This window comes from Neovison vison, chromosome 6 (genome assembly GCF_020171115.1).
Source record: "Neovison vison isolate M4711 chromosome 6, ASM_NN_V1, whole genome shotgun sequence".
Taxonomy (NCBI): Eukaryota; Metazoa; Chordata; class Mammalia; order Carnivora; family Mustelidae; genus Neogale; species Neogale vison.
Window position 1 is genome coordinate 222,689,820 of NC_058096.1, and position 19,441 is coordinate 222,709,260.

General features: G+C 45.0%; 1 protein-coding gene across 1 annotated transcript; it reads right to left on the bottom strand.

The window, feature by feature from the left end:
* Window positions 1-69: 69 nt before the first annotated feature.
* On the bottom strand, window positions 70-18,913 carry LOC122910269 (zinc finger protein 556-like). The gene is given in 7 exon segments (XM_044254921.1): window positions 70-179; window positions 5,105-5,232; window positions 5,234-5,279; window positions 5,282-6,312; window positions 6,935-7,118; window positions 8,171-8,297; window positions 18,908-18,913. Coding segments are annotated over 7 exon segments (1,632 nt in total).
* Between the last annotated feature and the right edge of the window lie 528 nt (window positions 18,914-19,441).

The window sequence follows — 19,441 nt, forward strand, 5'->3', positions numbered from 1 at the left end:
GAACTCTGAGGAGGCTCTTACTCTGTACTACATTTCCCCGGAGGACGTGGGATCCGCCGTCGCTCGCGGTCAGGAAGTGAATACCGTCTGCAGCGGGAAGGGTTTTGCAGATTCCGCCTGGAGCTCGGGTTTGGAGCCCCAGAAACCCGTGGCGTTCAGGGCGCGCATGCGCGACGTGCCTGGGCCAGTAGGTGAGAACAGGAAGGAGACAGTGGGACTGCGGGCGTGAGGGCGTGCGCATGCGCATGGCTGTGGGCGTGGCGCCCTCCTGGGTATGGTGCGCACGTGCTAGGGTTGAGGCTCTGACCAGTTCGAAGGCGAGGATGCCAGGCTGCGGGTAGGGTGCTGAGTTTCCTGGGGAGCCGTTGCTCCGGAGAAAGAATATGAGTCGCTGCGTCTCGCTCTTTCCTCGGACTCTCGTTGCAGCCATGTGGAGTTTCTGCGGTGATGAACGGCGGAGCACCTCCAGTGTACATCAGGAGCGAAAATTTGCAGCAGCGCGGATCAGGGTCGGGTTTGACCCCTGGATGTCAGGTGCTCTGAACTGAGTTGCAGATGGCTTCAGGACAGGACCGAATGTGTATGCCCACCGCCAGGCCAAATGCCTCCACCCCTGCACCCCCTGAGGATCCGTGAGAATGCTCTGGAATTACTTTTGAATCTTAAACCACAGCATTCCCTGAGTTTTGGCCCCTAGAGCAATGGTGTGAATCCTGAGACCTATTGCTGGTTCCCTCTCACTTCCCTCAGGTAGTGTGACTCAGGTGTGGACAGTGTGACCCTGGAGTGTGTTCTAATTCAGGCAAGTCCCAAGAAAGGCCTGGTGGGTCACAAGTCTCTAGGAGGTGGAGAGCACTGTTATTACTCGCCGAAGAATAAAGATGTGGGTGGGTTTAAATTTTCCTTTAGTTAATAAGATATTTTTGCTTCTTTGTTTTCTAATAATTTATTTAAAAAGAATAAAACTGGCCATTTTAAGTATAGTTCTGTGGTTTTTCATAAATTCATACTTTTACTACCATAGTCAATATACAGAACACTCCATTCTCCCAAGAAAACAAAATTTGTAGACAAACTTCCCCCAACTCTTACTCCTCTGATCTATTTTAGTTCCTTATACCTTTACTTTTTCCAGAATGTCATAAAAATGTAGTCTTTTGAATACTGTATTCATTTAGAAAATATTTTATATATTTATTTTGAGAGAGAGAGAAGAAGCAGCGGGAGGGGCAGAAGGAGAGGGCAAAGAAGACTCCTCACTGAGCAGGGAGCTCAAGCTGGGGATCGATCCAGGACCCTGGGATTATGACCTGAGCTGAAGGCAGACACTTAACCAACTGAGCCATCCGGGTGCCCCTTCAATCCTGTGTTTAAAATTTAATGTTACATTTTGAAAATTGTGTACTCGTCCTCCAGAATTGGGAGATTTCAAATTTCCAACAGTGGCCAGTACAGGTGGTAGCACACATTACGCCTAAAAGATAGAGAGGCTCCATTATCATTGTGCACCATTATTGGGTGCATAAGCTTACACAGGACCCTGCTTACATGCCTGACTTCTGTCACTTGTACTACTGGAAGGACGTTGGGAGAAGTGACCAAATGAGGTAATAAGGATCATGCAATAACACTAATCTCTGCTGTGCTGTGAAAACAAGAGTTGACATGAGAAACGGATGAAGACTGGACTTCATTTGCCTCTTAATTAAATGCAGTGCTGTTATGTTTTTCTTTCCTAATATGTATTGGAAGTCTAAGCATGCGGAAAGAATACCTGTAACAAGCAAAATGGACATTTTGGGCTTTGTGGATTATTAAAACAAAAGCCTACAAGTTCTCCTGCTATAGATGGTTATTAAAACTTTCCTTAGGGGTAAAAAAAAATTAATTAAAAAAAAAAAAACTTTCCCTAGGGGTGCCTGGGTGGCTCAGTTAGTTAAGAGTCTGCCTTCGGCTCAGATCTTGATCCTAGCATCCTAGAATCGAGCTCTGAGTTGGACTCCCTGCTCAGCAGGGCGTCTGCTTCCTCCTGTCTCTGCTTTTGCATGCACGCTAGTGCTTTTACTCTCTCTCTCTTTCTCAAATAAATAAAATCCTTTTAAAAGTTCCCTATGTGAGGTTGTCTAATAAATTTGGATGTCACTCAAAAGGATACCCCTAGTCTGCAGCTTACTTCACTTATTCTTTGGGTAGTTTTCCCTTTTACCACGCATACCTCTTCTCCTTGCTTCTGTTAGGAAATTGCAGTGGACCTGCATAGATATCGCTCTGCTCATTGAGGGGTTAGAACTGTATGGATAACCATAAGTTTCCCTAAATTACGAGGAACTCTGATTTTCTGCAGAACTAATGTCAGTCAATGTGTAGGAGCCCCAAAATGATATTACGAAATATATGAGGCCATTTCAAAATATTTCACAAGGATGTTAAATACAAACATCTATACACTGTGCTTCCAATTCATAGGAACCGTCTGATCCCAAATATCCATGTCCAGTCTCATAAACATATATGACATGCCTAAAATGCTTAACCATTGCAAAGTTGTGGCTAAACTGCATCTTCACTTTTATGGGAAATAATTACTATTAATTCCACGAGTGGGGAATTATTTCTATATTACAGCCCACTATTTATGAACACTTTTGAATAGTTCCAGAAAGGGTCTAAGGCATATTAGGTGGGGTAAGTATACATGAATCAATGATATTCCCATTCACTGAGGTCTCTTTTTTTTTTTTTAAGATTTTTATTTATTTATTTGAGAGAGACAGTGAGAGAGAGCATGAGCGAGGAGAAGGTCAGAGAGCGAAGCAGACTCCCCATGGAGCTGGGAGCCTGATGTGGGACTTCACTGAGGTCTCTATCCTTCATTATTATCCCCTTTTATCTGCCTTGTCATGGTTTATATTTTACTTCACTCCACTTTTATATTATCTAATGGACTTTTTAAAATACTGTCTCAACAGAATATTTTTTTATCATTTGCTAGACTTATTTACTATTTAATTGCTTAAACTATTGAGTTTTTACTATTATGAATAAGAAATTATATTGACAAAACTGCAGCAGTATACAAAATAAAATTTTCTAGCATGAAAAATGTCTAGATTTGAATGCACCTGGTAATATTGACTCAGAATGTATAATTCCTAAATTCACAGCCACAAAGTTGATTTGACAGGTGATAGTTGCAATGTTTTAATAATTTTCCATAATTTTTAAAGGATTTTATTTATTTATTTGACAAACAGAGATCATAAGTAGGGAGAGAGGCAGGCAGAGAGAGAGGGGGAAGCAGGCTCCCCGCTGAGCAGAGAGCCTGATGCAGGGCTCGATCCCAGGACCTGAGATCATGACCTGAGCTAAAGGCAGTCGCTTAACCTACTGAGACACCCAGGCGCCCCAAGTCTCCATAAATTAAAGAGTAAAGTAAATTAGTATACATTTGAAAACACAGTTAATAGGATATTTTTCAGAAATATTTTATACATTTATAAAGTACATAACTCATATGAAAACAGTTAATAGACTATTTCTCAGAAACACAGCATTTGTTCAACCAAAAAAGTAAACATTGTGTCCAACCACACATACTCAATCTTAATAACAACATATCCAGAGGGGTTGTATTCAGTGCTGAGTAACAGAAAACCCACACTGTCTGCCCAATATGTCAGTAGTGCTTGTTTATTTCACAGGAATACTGGGTAAGTGTAGCTGCTCAATGACGCTACAGGGAAACACCGCCCCGTATGTTGTTATGGATGCTCCATTGCATCTGTTCTAGTTGGAATCAGAAACACAGAAGCATAAGAAATAATAAGAGAATGAGGTGTTCACCATATGAATCATATGTTATTCGAATATGTTAAGATCTAGAGAAAAGAGGTCAGAGCATTAGGTAATATCAACAGCCGTGACATCCTAACCAGTGGCGTGGTGAACAGTATAGGGCTTTTGGGAAAATATAAGCTGTGGACATCTAACCACGGAGGTACCTCCGTGATGGGAAAGCTGGTAGGGTGTCTGTGAAAGGCCACCCCTCTGACAAAATGGAATTCATGCAGTTGCTATGTATTTTGAGGATACTTTTTTTTTTTAGATTTTTATTTATTTATTTGACAGAGAGAGATCACAAGCAGGCAGAGAGGCAGGCAGAGAGAGAGAGGAGGAAGCAGGCTCCCCGCCGAGCAGAGAGCCCGATGCGGGACTCGATCCCAGGACCCTGAGATCATGATCTGAGCCAAAGGCAGCGGCCTAACCCACTGAGCCACCCAGGCGCCCCTTGAGGATACTTTTGATTGGCAAGACTAGCAATCAGGAAAATATGCTGCAGATGGTGCCCACCAAGTCCCCATGCATCTCTCTATCTCCTTATGTGGTGGTGGCTCAATAAACTGAAAATTGCTTCTTCCAAATCTCATGCAAGCTGGGCTCTTATGGAATTCTATCATGGAACCATATAGAGAAGGCCTCTTGGGAAATGTAGTTTCTAGCCTTACCTATGTTGACAGAACACAATCCAGCAGAACCATCTACACCTCTAGATTTCATTCTCTTCTTAACTGAAACATATTGTCAACTTCCTAACCAGAAACCAGGACAAAGAGCATATCGCAGCAGATGGAAATAATAGTTCATATGACATTATATTCTTTCAAGACCACTGCATACTTACAAATTTCTGCCAATTTATATAATTACAAAATTGGAACCAAGCAAAATGGAATAATGAAACTCTGGCAAAAAAAAAAGGTGCTGAGAATACATACCTTATGTAAACAAAGAAGTGCCAACTTTAAAAGTCATAGTTTCTCTCAGGATGAGAATACGATAGAATATATGTAATGGGAAAGTGATACCCAATTTGGAACACACTGGGCCAGTAAGAAAATCTAAACAAATATCAATGTTACATTAGCCTAAAGGCTCCACACTTACAGAACGATTTAAAAATATAATATAAAATTAGAGGTCCCATTAAGGATGAGATACTGAGTAATACCATCTTTGTAACTTTTGCACGATTTTTCTTCTGGTGTGGATTTTCCAAACTGTTTTAGACGAGTTAATTTGCATCAGGTTTTCTCACGTTACTTACAAGGTTTTTTTTGTTGTTGTTGACTGTGAGTTCTCTCATGACTATGAAAGGATTGGGGGCAACTGAAAGTTTTCCCACATTTTTCACAGGTATGAGGTCTCTCTCCAGTCTGCATCCTTACTGTTTTAGAAGGATGAGGGCCATTTGAAGGCTTTTCCACATTGCTTACAATTACAGGCTTCTCTCCACTGTGTTTTTTGACATGTTTGTGTAAAGATGAGGACCAACCAAATGCTTTCCCACATTTTTCACACTTAAAGGGTTTTTCCTTAGTCTTCATTCTTATATTTTTGGAAGAATGAGGGCCAACTGAAAGTTTTCCCACATGGCTTGCATTTATGGGTTTCTCTCCAATGTGCTTTCTGTTATGTTTGTGCAAGGACGAAGACCAACCAAATGTTTTCCCACACTTTTCACACTTATAGGGTTTCTCTCCAGTCTGCATTCTTACATTTTTGGAAGGATGGGGGCCAGCGGAAGGCCTTCCCACAGTGTTTGCATTTGCAGGTTTCTCCTCGGTGTGCATTCTGACATGTTTATGTAAGGATGAGGGCCAACCAAATGCTTTCCCACACTTTTCACATTTATAGGGTTTCTCTCCATTGTGAATTCTCACATGTCTCTGAAAGGATGTGAGCCAACAGTAGCCTTTCCCACACTGCTTACATTCATAAGGTTTCTCTCCAGTGTGCATTATCATATGTACTCGAAAGGATTTGGGACAGCTAAAGCCTTTTCCACACTGCTTACATTCATAGGGTTTCCCACCATTATGCATCATCACATGTACTCGAAAGGATTTAGGGCAACTGAAGGCTTTTCCACATTGCTTACACACATAGGGTTTCTCTCCAGTGTGACTCCTTATATGTCCAGTGAGGGAATGGGAACGAATAAATGTTTTCCCACAAAGCTGACATGCATAGGGTTTCTCTCCACTGTGAGTTTTCACATGATTCCTTAGGTATGAAGAACAACTGAACGGTTTCCCACATTCCTCACATTGGTAAAGTTTGCATCCAGTGTGACTCCTTTTGTGCCTCTTAAGGGATGAACGATGCCTGAAGACTTTTCCACACTGACTGCATTCATACAGTTTTACTCCACTGGAAGTTTTCTTGTACAGCTTAGTATTTGGAGGATGGCTGACAATTTCTCCACATGTATCACCTTTGCTACTTTCACAGAGTCTCTCCACTATATGACTTCTGCTAAAAAAAAATGGGGGGACATTGTTAATGTTTTGTATATTCATAACTATTAATATTTGTTAATGAGTGCTAGGATTATATTTCTACCATTTTCTATATATATATATGTAGGCTTTCTTTTTTTAAGAGTTTATCGGCTTATTTGAGAGAGAGAGAGAGAGAGAGAGAGTACCATGGCAGGGAAGGGCAGAGAGAAAAAGAAAAGGAGGCTACCCACTGAGCAGGGAGCCTGATGCAAAGCTCAATCCCAGGACCCTGGGATTACGATCTGAGTTGAAGGCAGATGCTTAACCCACTGAGCCACCCAGGTACCCCATAAATACAGGTCTTCTGTCATGTTTGAATTATTTCAAAGTGGAAAAAACTAGCTGCTTTGGGAATGGGATTAAGCACAGCCTAGTACTACAACAGTGTTTCTCACATACGGTTCCCTGATCATTGTTTCCCACTGAATTATCTTTCCAATGCTCAATGTCTGAGTCACATGAAGAAAAAAAAGGAAGGAATGATTTGTGAATAAACAAATCTGGAGCAAGTTTTATCAGTTTTTTTTTTATTATTTCATGAAATAGTAAGATTCTCTACTGGACTATTGTGTTTTCTCCAAAGTGCAACTCACCTCAAATATCTTCCCTCATTGTTGTGTTTATCTTCAATGCACTGGTCTTCCCAATTTTCTCCAAAAAGGGAGGTCCAGAAATCATTTTTTGTGAATCTTGCTATTTTCTGTTCATTGGATAATTTTTCTCCAAAACTATCCTGCTGAGAAATGGACCCAGTGGTTTTAAATTGAGTCTCATCATCTAAAACAAAACAGTGAACAAATCTTATCAGGAAGGCACCTGAGAGCAAAGAAATACATTCAGTTTAGCTGTTTCAAAACTTCATTATTAAGAGGCAGCAGAGGGGAGCACCTGGCTGGCTCAGCGGGTTAAGTCGCTGCCTTCGGCTCAGGTCGTGATCCCAGGGTCCTGGGATTGAGTCCCGAATCAGCCTCTCTGCTCAGCAAGGAGCCTGCTTCCCTCTCTCTCTCTGCCTGCCTCTCTGCCCACTTATAATCTCTCTCTCTGTCAAATAAATAAAGTCCTTTAAAAAAAAATAATGCACTAGAGGCCAAAATGGAGGCAATTTATATCTTAATTTTTTAAGAGATTTTATTTATTTATTTGACAGAGAAAGCACACATGCACAAGAAGGGGGAGCATCAGGTAGAGGAAAAGAGAGAAGCAGGCCCCTGCAGATCAGAGAGCCTGAGGCGGGACTTGATCCCAGGGCCATAACATGACCTGAGTCGAAAGCAGACATGTAACCAAGTGAGCCACCTGGGTGCCTCTGGAGGCAATTTAAAGATTTTATTTATTTATTTGACAGAGAGAGATCACAAGTAGGCAGACAGGCAGGCAGAGAGAGAGGAGGAAGCAGGCTCCCTGCTGAGCAGAGAGCCCGACGCGGGACTCGATCCCAGGACCCTGAGATCATGACCTGAGCCGAAGGCAGTGGCTTAACCCACTGAGCCACCCAGGAGCCCCTGGAGGCAATTTCATATGCACAGAAAACCCACAAGACTTCAAACAACAAACTTCTCCACACCCACAAAGTGACTCATGAATATATACCCAGACTGACGACACTGAAGGACCCTAACTATTTCAAAGAAGATAGATAGAAAAATACAGGTTAATACGTAGATTTTTACTGTCACAGAGAAACTGTTAGATTCTACATCCATGATAGCTGTGATCAAGCCTGTTTTATTTATCAATGTGTACTCCTTTTTAGTCCAAATCTTGAAATAGGCTTAATGAATACATACTTAGTCTCTAAATAATTAAGTGAAGGATGAATACCTCCTTACCTACTGAGACCAGGTTCCTGAAGGTCTCCAGCATCACATCTCTGTAGATCTTCCTCTGAGAAGGATTCAGCAGAGCCCACTCCTCTTGGGTGAAGTCCACAACCACATCCTCGAAAACCACTGAGTCCTACAACAAACCACATAATCGTAGGAAAGCGGGTGACATGGACAACACAGGGAAAGTGGACTCAAATTCACCAGAAGTTCAAACAAGATTCACTGGTCTCCCCACATCTAATCTATGTCCACACTCATTTTCTGTATCATAATCTTTTCTTTTTAAATATTTTATTTATTTACTTATTTGAGAGAGAGAGAGAGTGCATACAAGAGAGCATGAGCAGGGCAGCGGGGGCGGGGGGGAGCAGCAGAGGGAAAGGGAGAAGCAGACTCCCAGCTAGCAGGGAGCCCAACATCCTACTTGATCCTAGGACCCTGAGATCATGACCTGAGCCAATGGCAGACACTTAACTGACCTGAGCCACCCAGGTACCCTCTGTATCATACTCCTTTTTTTAAAAAAAATTTTATTTATTTATTTGACAGAGAAAGACACAGCAAGAGAAGGAACACAACCAGGGGGAATGGGAGAGGGAGAGCAGGCTTCCCGCTAACTGAGCCTGATATGGGGCTCGATCCCAGGACTCTGGAATCATGACCTGGGCCAAAGACAGACACTTAACGACTGAGCCCCCTAGGCGCCCACTTTTGTATCATCGTCTTAAGACATTAATACATTGAACTTATCTCTCTCTCCATTTTTACTGTGGCCTTCCTGTGTGATCCCTGCCTTTTCACAGAGTACTACTTAGCCAGAGCGAGCCATTTTGTTGTTTAGGCAGTAAACTTGGATTGAACCTGCCCCTTCCCCGCAAGAGGAAAGCGCTCAGACCTAGAACTGGTGAAATAGGACTGGCCGGCCCCTGACAACGGAGCCCGCATACAGGGACGTGTCCGGCCAGCTGGAAACGTCCAATCAGTGAAAGCGCACGTATGACCTCCCTGCCCGGCAAGGAGGAGCCAGGCCAGCTGGAAACGTCCAGTCAAGGGAAAGCGCACGTATGACCTGCCAAGGAGTGTGAGCCCCGCCTTTTGGGCACCAGGCAAAGCTGCCGATTCCAGCCAAGGTCATAGGCTGAATTAAGTAACTATCATGGGGTGAATTGTAATTCAGTTGGCCACCTATGTGTGGCCAGGCTCAACCCCATGGCCTTTACTCTATAAAAGTTAGTCTGTGAGACTGGGAGGGGTCGCCTCTTTGCAAGAGCTGGCCCTGGCCAGTCAGCTTGATTCTCGATGCTTGGCGTGAAATAAAGCTTTGCTTGACCTTCGCTCTGTATCAATCTCATCCTTTTGTGACGGACCCTTTCAGCTGAGCCACCCAGATGCCCCTCAAATAATAGATCTTTAAAAAAAATAAAATTAAGAAAATGAAAAGGCAAACCACAATTTGAGATAAAGATATTTACAACATATACAAATATAAAAATGTGTGCAGAGTAAAAATGAAGGGTCAAACAAATGAATAAAAAATAGGAAAATGATTAAACATGTACCACAAAAGATGGAAGAACATATACGAAAAAAGAGTCGGGGCGCCTGGGTGGCTCAGTGGGTTAAGTCTCTGCCTTCGGCTCAGGTCATGATCTCAGGGGCCTGGGATCGAGCCCCTCATCGGGCTCTCTGCTCAGCGGGGAGCCTGCTTCCTCCTCTCTCTCTGCCTGCCTCTCTGCCTGCTTGTGATCTCCATCTTTCAAATAAAAAAATAAAATATTTTTTTTTAAAAAAAGAGTCAACCTCATTGGTAATGAGCTAAATAAAATCTCAAACAGATCCCATTTCAAGCCAAGAAGGGGAGAAATCACGAAACTGGATAATCTCAGGTGTTAAAGGTCACATAGAAGAAGTAAGCAGTTATGTGTGCATGTTTGCAGAATCAACTGATACACTTAATTGGATGTGGCATAAATTTGAGCTTGGCTATGATCTACAATGAAGAGATTTTCCTCCAGTATGGGGCAAATGTACTACACATATGACCTTGGGCACTGAAACAAGACTCCATAGAAGTGGCATTTTTCACAAAAGCCAAAGACAAACTTGAAAAACCCAAGCCCCGCAAGCACTGGAATGGAAGAACAAATTGAAAGAATACGGCTTTTGGAGAGAAGCACGCACGAAACAGACCGAGGCACAGAACCATAGGAAAGCCTTTTCGGTGCAATTCTGTTAATTGCCCAAAGAAGTAAAATGAAGCAGAACACTGCTTAGTAAAAAAAATCACAATAGGTAAAGGTATGAAGATCAAGCAAAGAAACAATCAGTGGTCATCGGTGGGACAAGACGGTGGTGTGTTCGGGGAGGGTCATGTCGGGAGACTTACAGCTACCCACGGCCTATTTAGGAATCCAGGTGGCGAATTCACAGCTGTTCACACTGTGGCTGAGTTTGGATGTCCCACACACCTGTATATGCTCTCTAAATGTGGCAGATTTCACCATAAAAGTTAAAGCATTAATCAAGGTTGGAAAATAACACTTGTATGTTTGCTTACCGTGTAATATGAGAAAAAGTCAGTCCTGATTAACAAACCTGGGTAGAAGAATATTCAGTGCAGATCGAGTGCCTAATTAGAGGGAACTGGTTGCTTAAATTTGAAAATCAAAGATATCTGATGTTATATGAAAAGGTCTGCAGGACCATCACATGAGCAAAAGTACGTTGCCTCGTGTACATCATACTACTTTCCTATAACAAAAGAAATGTGTTTGCACTTCTGTTTCATTTTGCTGAAAGAAACACTGAAAAAAATGCACAAGAAAGGGGCCCCTGGGTGGCTCAGTTGGTTAAGCCGCTGCCTTCGGCTCAGGTCATGATCCCAGTGTCCTGGGATCGAGTCCCACATCGGGCTCCTTGCTTGGCAGGGAGCCAGCTTCTCCCTCTGCCTCTGCCTGCCTCTCTGCCTGCTTGTGTGCTCGCTCTCGCTCTCTCTCTCTTTGACAAATAAATACAATCTTTTAAAAAAAACGCACAAGAAATTATTCAAACTGGTTGTCTGAGGGTGGCTGGGGTAGGGCTGGCACGGGCCAGGATATGCTGGCAGGAAGTTGTCCTCTGTTAGATTTGCAATGTTTTGCAGGGTTTTTAAACCTTTATGTACATTATTTAACTTCACATAAAGAGAAATCTATATAAGTTATATTTTTGCTTTTTTAAAAAACCACTTATTTATTTACTTATTTATTTTAGACACAGAGGGACAGCACTCAAAGGGGATGGAGAGAGAGAATTCCAAGCACACTCCACACTGAGCACAGAGCCCGACACAGGACTCAATCCCATGACCCTAAGATCATGACCTGAGCCAAAACCTAGAGTTTGACGTTCAACTGACGGAGCCCACCCCCACCCCCGCACCACGCTCCTGTATTTTGCTTTTTAACACTTTTTCTTTTTATTTGGGAACCATTTTTCCCTGTGGTTTTAAGATTTAATCCTGTGAGGGGTGCCTGGGTGACTCAGTGGGTTAAAGCCTCTGCCTTCAGCTCAGGTCTCAGGGTCCTGGGATTGAGCCCCGCATCGGGCTCTCTGCTCAGTGGGGAGCCTGCTTCCCTTCCTCTCTCTCTGACTACATCTCTGCCTACTTGTATTCTGTCAGTCAAATAAAAAAAATCTTTTTTAAAAAATTTAATCCTGTGAAAATGAATAAAGGTAAGCCTCAGTAACACAGACTTGGAAGAAAAGATAATAATAATTAATGAAAAAAGAAAGAAGGAAAGCCCAAAAAGGAAAAAAAGAAAATCAGATGGAGCTGGCCAGCCCAAAGGGGGAGCCCATTCCACCTCGATTGCAAGAAGGACTTCTCGTTACACACTCGGGCAGCAGACCCTACGGGGAAGGGTGGTCATCACAGCTCCTGGCAGGAAGAGATGTCCAAGGCGTCCCCCAGAAGAAGCCGACTACCCCCAGGCCATCTGGCAGGCTCAGTCAGTACAGCCTGACACTCTGGATCTCAGGGTTATGCGCCCGAGCCCCACATTGGGTGTAGAGCCTACTATCAAACATTTTTTAAAATAAAATAAAAAAATAAGAATGGAGAATCCTTTTTCTAAAAAAAGATTTTATTTATTTATTTGACAGGCAGAGGTCACAAGCAGGCAGAGAGGCAGGGAGAGAGAGGGGGGAAGAAGGCTCCCCGTCGAGGAGAGAGCCCGATGTGGGGCTCGATTCCAGGACTCTGAGATCATGACCTGAGTCGAAGAAAGAGGCTTAACCAACTGAGAAACCCAGGCTCCCCTTTTAAAAAGATTTTATTTATTTATTTATTTGACAGAGAAACACACAGTGAGACCAAGTACACAAGCAGGGGGAATGGGAGAGGGGGAAGAAGGCTCCCCACTGAGCAGGAAGCCTGACGTGGGGATCAATCCCAGGACCCTGGGATCACGACCCCAGCCAAAGGCAGACACTTAACCGACTGAGCCACCCACGTGCCCCTGAAGACAGAGGCTTTAACCCACTGAGCCACCCAGGTGCCCCAGAATGGAGAATCCTTTAAAAAAGAGAGAGAGAGAGAAAAGAAATTGACTAGCCCTATAATTCAACAAGAAAAACTGTCATCAGAACTCAGAGAAATTCTCATCCCCCTTTGTGCAGTGGGCTTTTGTCCAAGCAAGCCATCCAAACTTCTTCCTTCTATAAAAAATAATGTTTCTCTCCTTTGTTTGTTGGACATGCCTATGGTGTTGCTGTAGCTTGTATGTCCCAAATTACAATTCTCTGCTAGTTCTGAATAAACCCACTTTTGCTGGTAAAGTGACATTCATTTTTAAGGTTAACAGCTCCCTGAAAACTAAAGTTTATGACAGTGTAAACCGTGAAATGTAAAATATCTCAAACATCTTTACAACTAAAATGATAGGTGACATAGTCATTGTTTCCACTCTATCTCAAACTGGGGAGTATTTTTTCTTTTAAAAAAATATTTATTTATTTGAGACAGAGAAGAGTGAGTGAGGGGGGCAGATGCGGACAGAGAGAATCTCAAGCAGACTCCGTGCTGAGCTGGGAGCCTGACTTAGAGCCGGAGGCGGGACTCAGTCTCATGACCCTGAGATTATGACCTGAGCTGCCACCAGGACTCAGACTGCACCCCCAAGGAGCCCCTCAATGTGGGGAGTATTTTCAAAAATGTGTAGGATACTTCACATGTTAGGGGTTTGGACCTAACCCATTCAACACACTATGATTTTCAAGGATTTGCATATCCAAAGCTAACTTTCCTCATATCGGTTAAAATAAAGACCATCTTAGGAATAGTACATTTTAAATTTCATAACTCTATAGAGACAATCACATATAAAAAATTATGGGAAAAGTGAAAAATTAACCTGAGTTTAAATACAGCCATCTCCTATCTGGACATCTTACCGAAAAAGGAAGAAAAATGTATGCTTCCAGAATTCTCTTGTCTTCTATTTTATCTCTCAGTCCACTTCTGCTCACCCAAGAAAATAAAAGTCTTACACACTCAAACAGGGACATGAAAAGGCCAAACGCTTAGGGAGGCTGGAGTTATGCGGCGGCAACATTTGACACAGGAACCAGAATGAGAGAAAACCAAACATTTCCATCAGCTCAGATAAAGCCACTCACTCATCCGCTGCTCGCCACGAAAACGCACCATATTCAGAAGGTGACAACGTTCACAGGCTTGGGGTCCAGGGCCTCACTGCAGAAAGACCAGCCTTCTGCCGGCCAGGCCCCCGAGTCGGAGGAGAGGGAGACCTGAGCAGACACACGGATGGACGCTGAGTCCCACACGCCCTCTTCTCCGCACCGAGCCGGTGGAAATGCTCCCTCTCAGGGCTTCAGTTCTCTGTAGCCAGGAAACTCTTGGCTGGAGTCAGTCTAAGTCTCTGCCCCAAATGAACTTGCACATTCATAATTCTTTCTCTAGAAGACAGACCCGGGAAGAGTCTTTCCCTAAGTCTGACCTTGACAGGCTTTCTCAGTGCGCACACACTTGGCTCTGAGGGCACCGCCCCCGTATGTGGCCGCCCCAAATGTATTATTTAGAACCAGGAGGGGAAGTGGCAAGTACGACCTCAGAAAGGGCATCCCCGCCAGCCACACACACACATTTTTCAGTGCCCTGCAACTTTCCTTAGGCACACACACTCCTCCTCCAGATGGCGTGGGCAGCCTGAGACGCAGGCACAGAAGAGCCTCTCCAGAAAGAAACGATTTCATTGCCTCCTTCTGCTGTCGTGGCCGGCCTTACTTAGTTTGGAGTCACTGGGCACGACCCTATCCCCACCCGACCTCTCGTCGGGATTTAGCATGAGTCTCTGAGGTCTAATAATACCAGACAAAATAGAATTATTCTATTCTGCTGAAGAGAATTTTTGGTGAGTCTTTGTAATTCACCAGTTCATATGCCAAACGTTTTGTGTGTGGAAATGCATTCGTTTGTACACTTCCATCACGGGAGAGAGGGTTTCTCTGTTTCTCTTAGATTCTTTCCCCCAGTAGCATCCTCAAGGCTAAGCTCCGGAATTCCATTTGTCGTCACCAGAAAGAAAACAACAGATGTGAGAAACTTAACCACACACGCTCCAGGAGAGAAAAAAAAAAGACACAAAAAGAATTTTTGACAAACGCAATATTAAGACTGGATCTTTTCAATTTTTTTTTCCTGAAATTGACCCCTCCCTTGTTACTTTGCAAATATTTTATCTAACCTTTCAAAGTCTGTTAGTAAAGTGTATTTCGCATTTACTGAAAAACCTGGGGCTTGAATAACCAAATAAATCTTTTCAAGGTGACAAACCCAGGGAGGGGCAGCGCAGAACGGGAACACAGCCACCGATGACTCAAGGGTCAGGCGCGGCCACCCTCCCACGTGGGCCTTGCACCCGTCGCCACCTGTTCTCCGAGATGCTCCCGGAGCGCCCTCCCAGCACCCCGGAGCGCCCTGGCGCCTGCCCCACGGCAGGTCTCCGGCACATTCTGCTTTGCAGGTTGCCGCCCGGGCAGACCGGGTGGGTCTTCTCTGTCCTTGGCTTTTGCCTCCTTCACCCTGAGAACCCGGAGGGCAGGAAACCTTCCTCTACCCCTCGGTAGCCGCATCTGCGCGCCTGACCACTAAAGTCCCTCCAGGAAATGAGAACTGGACGGTCACTTAGGGATCAAGGACCTGCCAGGGGATCGCTCCGAGCCCAGGGCCCTAAGCGTGTCTCCCCAGACTCCTCGCCTGCGCCCCACGGCTGTCCTCTGGGGGGAAACGACCGGGGGCTGAGACCCCCCCCCACGCCCGGGCGGGGGCAGCTGCGCTCGTCTGGTCACCCCGGCACTCTGAGAACCCAGACCCATGCGTGGAGGGGACGGGACGCCGGGACCTCACCCCGCGGCCAAGGGCGGAAACTCGGGTCAGCACCTGGATGGGGTGGGAGAGGGGGAGGAACCCGGGCCACCCCCAGCCGGCACCGGCCTGTTCGAACCAGCCTCTCCCGGTGTCGGCGCGACCCCACGCACTCACCATCTCTCAGCGCCGCTCCTGGCTCTGCCGGCGTCCTCCGTGTGACCGCCCGGCGCGCGCAGGCGAGAGCGGCGCGGACCGAAGACACCTGCCGCCGCGGGGGGAAGGCGCACACCAATGCCTCGCGCCGGCCGGGAGGCCGGGAGCGCGCCCGCCCCCTGCTCTGACTGGACAGTGCTCCCGGCCCTCGGACCCTGATTGGGCAGTGCTCGAACCCCGCCCCGGCCCTCCTAATAGGGTGGCCCAACACCCCAGGGCCCCGGATGGGACGATCCCGCACGAGTGGAACAGGGGGCAGGCCTCTTCCGGCTGTCACAAGAGGGACATTTGTCTCCAAGTAGAAGTAGCTCTAATTCCTTGAGGACTTGGGGGTCTTCCCGCAGCTCCGTGGCACCGCCTGTTTCCAGACTCCTTTTCCCCATGGAGCAACACATCTTTGTCCAGAGAGGGGTGGGGGGTACCCGAGGCTGGCTGGGCTGGGACAAGACGGGACGGCCCAGGAGGGCCTGGTGTCCTCCGGGAGTCGGAGGTTGGCTTGGGACGGGAGGGTGACCCAAGGGTCTGTCTCTCTAAGAACACAGACTTTGACAGTGACTTCACCACGTGTAGTGCAGGGTCTGGATTCGTTTTGATGTTTGGCGGCTGACACAGCTGAGGCCGCGTCTACGCTGCCCCACCCCACTCACCCGCTGCTTCAGATCAGGGAGGTCCAGCCAACGAGTTGCTGGGAGCTCACGGGAAATCGGAACCCTGCAGCCTAAATCTGGGCTTAGAACAACCACAAGTTACCAGATGTGTGTATTAGAATGCTCAGGTTCACATTTTACACTAAAAGGAAATTAATCGCAGATCCGTGTTTTAGTGTATCGCTGGAGACTTTGAAATGTGAACGGCTATGATATCCCTCGGGCCACTTAACTCTTAGAAGAAAAGAGCAAAAGCTTAAAATAAACTTGGAATGGACCCAGAAATTTAATATGCATAACAGATTGAGTCAAAATTCCTAGTGCATTTAATATATGCTTCCCTGTGAAGAAAATATTTGCCAGTTTAAGAGCTGGTGGAAGGAAACGCTATTGCATATTTTCTTTATGAAGTTGAAAAAATTTGTGTTTTATGGTTTTTAAAAAGGATTGTTCACTTTCATAAAAATTAGTGCTCAGAGACATAGCATGTAGAAAAGAGGGTTCTCATTAAAAATATATTGCTCAGGGCGCCTGGGTAGCTCAGTCCATTAAGCGTCTGCCTTTGGCTCAGGTCACGATCTCTGGGTCCTGGGATCCAGTCCCACACGGGGCCCCGCAGCTCACGTGGCTCCCGGCTCAGCAGGGAGCCTGCTTCTCCCTCTCCCTCTGGCTGCTGCTCCTCTCTGCTGCTCTCTGTCAGATAAAGAAAAATCTCCAAAAAACACATTACTCATTTGATTTATAATGTATAAAAATAAAACATGGTTAATATGTTTATTATTTATAAATGAACAAGTTTTTTAAAGACTTATTTGAGAAAGAGATAGCACTCATTGGGAGGGGCAGAGGGAGAGGGAGAGAGGATCTCAAGCAGAGGTGGAGTGTGCGGAGGGGTGTGAGATCGTGACCTGAGCTGAAACCAAGAATCCCACACTTAACTGACTGCACCAGCCAGGGGCCCCTGAATGAACACAAAGTTTAACAGAATCAGCCTGCGATTTAGAGATCTGCCTTAAAACTCTCTCCTAGCACATCCTCTAGCATCATGTCCTTTGCCCCCTCCAAATTTCAATTTTATCAGTTTTCATACATACAGAGTTTATGTAAAGAGAAGCAATTTCAAGTACATTGTTTCTTCCCTTAGGCATACAAAGGTAACCTGGCTTACACACTAATACGTGCTCGATTCTCTTCAGTTGGAAATAAATTCCTGCAGCTGTGAAGTTAAACCTGTGATGGTTTAATTTCATATAACCTGTTCTTTTTAGAGACTGGGCCCATCATCAATCTCCTGGACTCAAATGAATACAGAGGCAAGTTAAATGGACCCAGTTAAAAGGCTTGTGAATAGTTCCAAAATGACTGAAATAAAAACTAGATAGCTGGTCTCTTCTCTCCTAGGATAAAATAGTATTTTTAAATTGTACTTTTTTTCACATGTAAAACTCTTTAAATTTTTATAGTGTGCTATCTCATACTTTGAAAACATTGCATAAATGTCTCAACTTAAGTATTAAATATTAAGTATGTCCTATCTTAAGTATTAATATTGCATGAACTCTGGAGATTGGACATGATCCTCAATAGACTTTGGGCAGGTATTAGACTCCCAATGCGTCCTCCTTTCTTCCTTTCCCTTCCACCCCCGGCGTGACCAGTATTGTGAATTTTAAGGTTATTCTTCATAGATTTGCCATCTATTGTTCAGCACTAAGTAATGTTTCAACTCTGCCTTTTTTTCTTTCTTTTTTTTTTTTAGCTTTTCATGAAAGGGCATTAAAGAATTACCCCGAATATGGTCATCACTCGTTGGTTTGCCTTCTGTTTTCACACCCACAGGCTTCTGAGGCTGGGGGTCACCCAATTTACTTATCCATTCTGGTGTTTATACTTCTGGGGCTGTTTCAAGTTTCTTTTCCCCTTGTGAACAACACTGCTCCTATTTCAATTTCAAAATGACCATGCATAATACATTTTCTATATTGGAGAAAAATTACTTAGTTGGAGACTATGGATAATTTCAAATTTATATGAAATGTATGAATTGACTCTCCCACAGTTCTGGTTTTGTTTGTTTTTTTTTTTGTAGGTTTAATTTCTCATTCTCTTCCTTTGTAGCGTACTCTTTTCTCTTATATAAGAAAACTCTCCATATTCTGAAGTCATAAAAACTTGCTGTAACTTCCAGGAGTGTTCCAGCTTCCTCCTTCACAGGTAAATCTTCAAGAAGTAGATTATCATCCATGGGGTTGACAGAAGAGTCGTTATAGAATAACCACTGGTTCTGTCCATGTGTTAATGTAGCCGTAACTTCTACCGCTGTGCAGCGATGCCTGCCGCATCTCCTTGGTAAAATCTATTTGTATTTTATAACATGGGGACATTTTTATCCCTGAAATGAGCTCCAGTCCTTGACAAGTATCTAAGAAATTAGAATTATACTGTGCAATATTCCATTCATGACTTATTCCTTACTCCAAACTGAGTTTTCTAGGTCATTATTAAGCTCACAGTCATGGTTTCATGGACACACATATGTGTCCCGACTTACTCCTGTCTGAATGTTATTGTGTTTCAGTTATTCTCAACAAACCTAAAAAGCTGGCTTGGTCCCAACCTTTCTATTTCCTGTAGCATCAAACTCAACAAAGATAACTGCGAGGCCTTCTAGTTTCCCACACGTGAGGGTTTCTGATACAGTAATTTCGTCCCCCCCGCCGGAGGTCAGCAGAACCCGCCTGCAAACGAGGGCCGGGCCGGCCGTTCCGCCGTCACACACGGGCTGGGCCCACCGGGGAGCACGTGCGCGGACACGAGAGCGCCCGCCGCCAGGGCCCCGGACGCTGCGTCCCGGCGCTCACCGCAGAACCCACACCGCCGCGCCGCACGGGAACGCCACGGAGCATCGTCGCACGTCCGGCTCCGCGCACACCCGTCGTCGTGGAGCCGCAGCCGCCGGGAGCGGGGCAGACCCGCCGTTCTCGCGCCCGACGCACCGGCAGGAGCCCCCAAACCCCCAAACCCCGCGCGGGTGCCCCCGCCGCA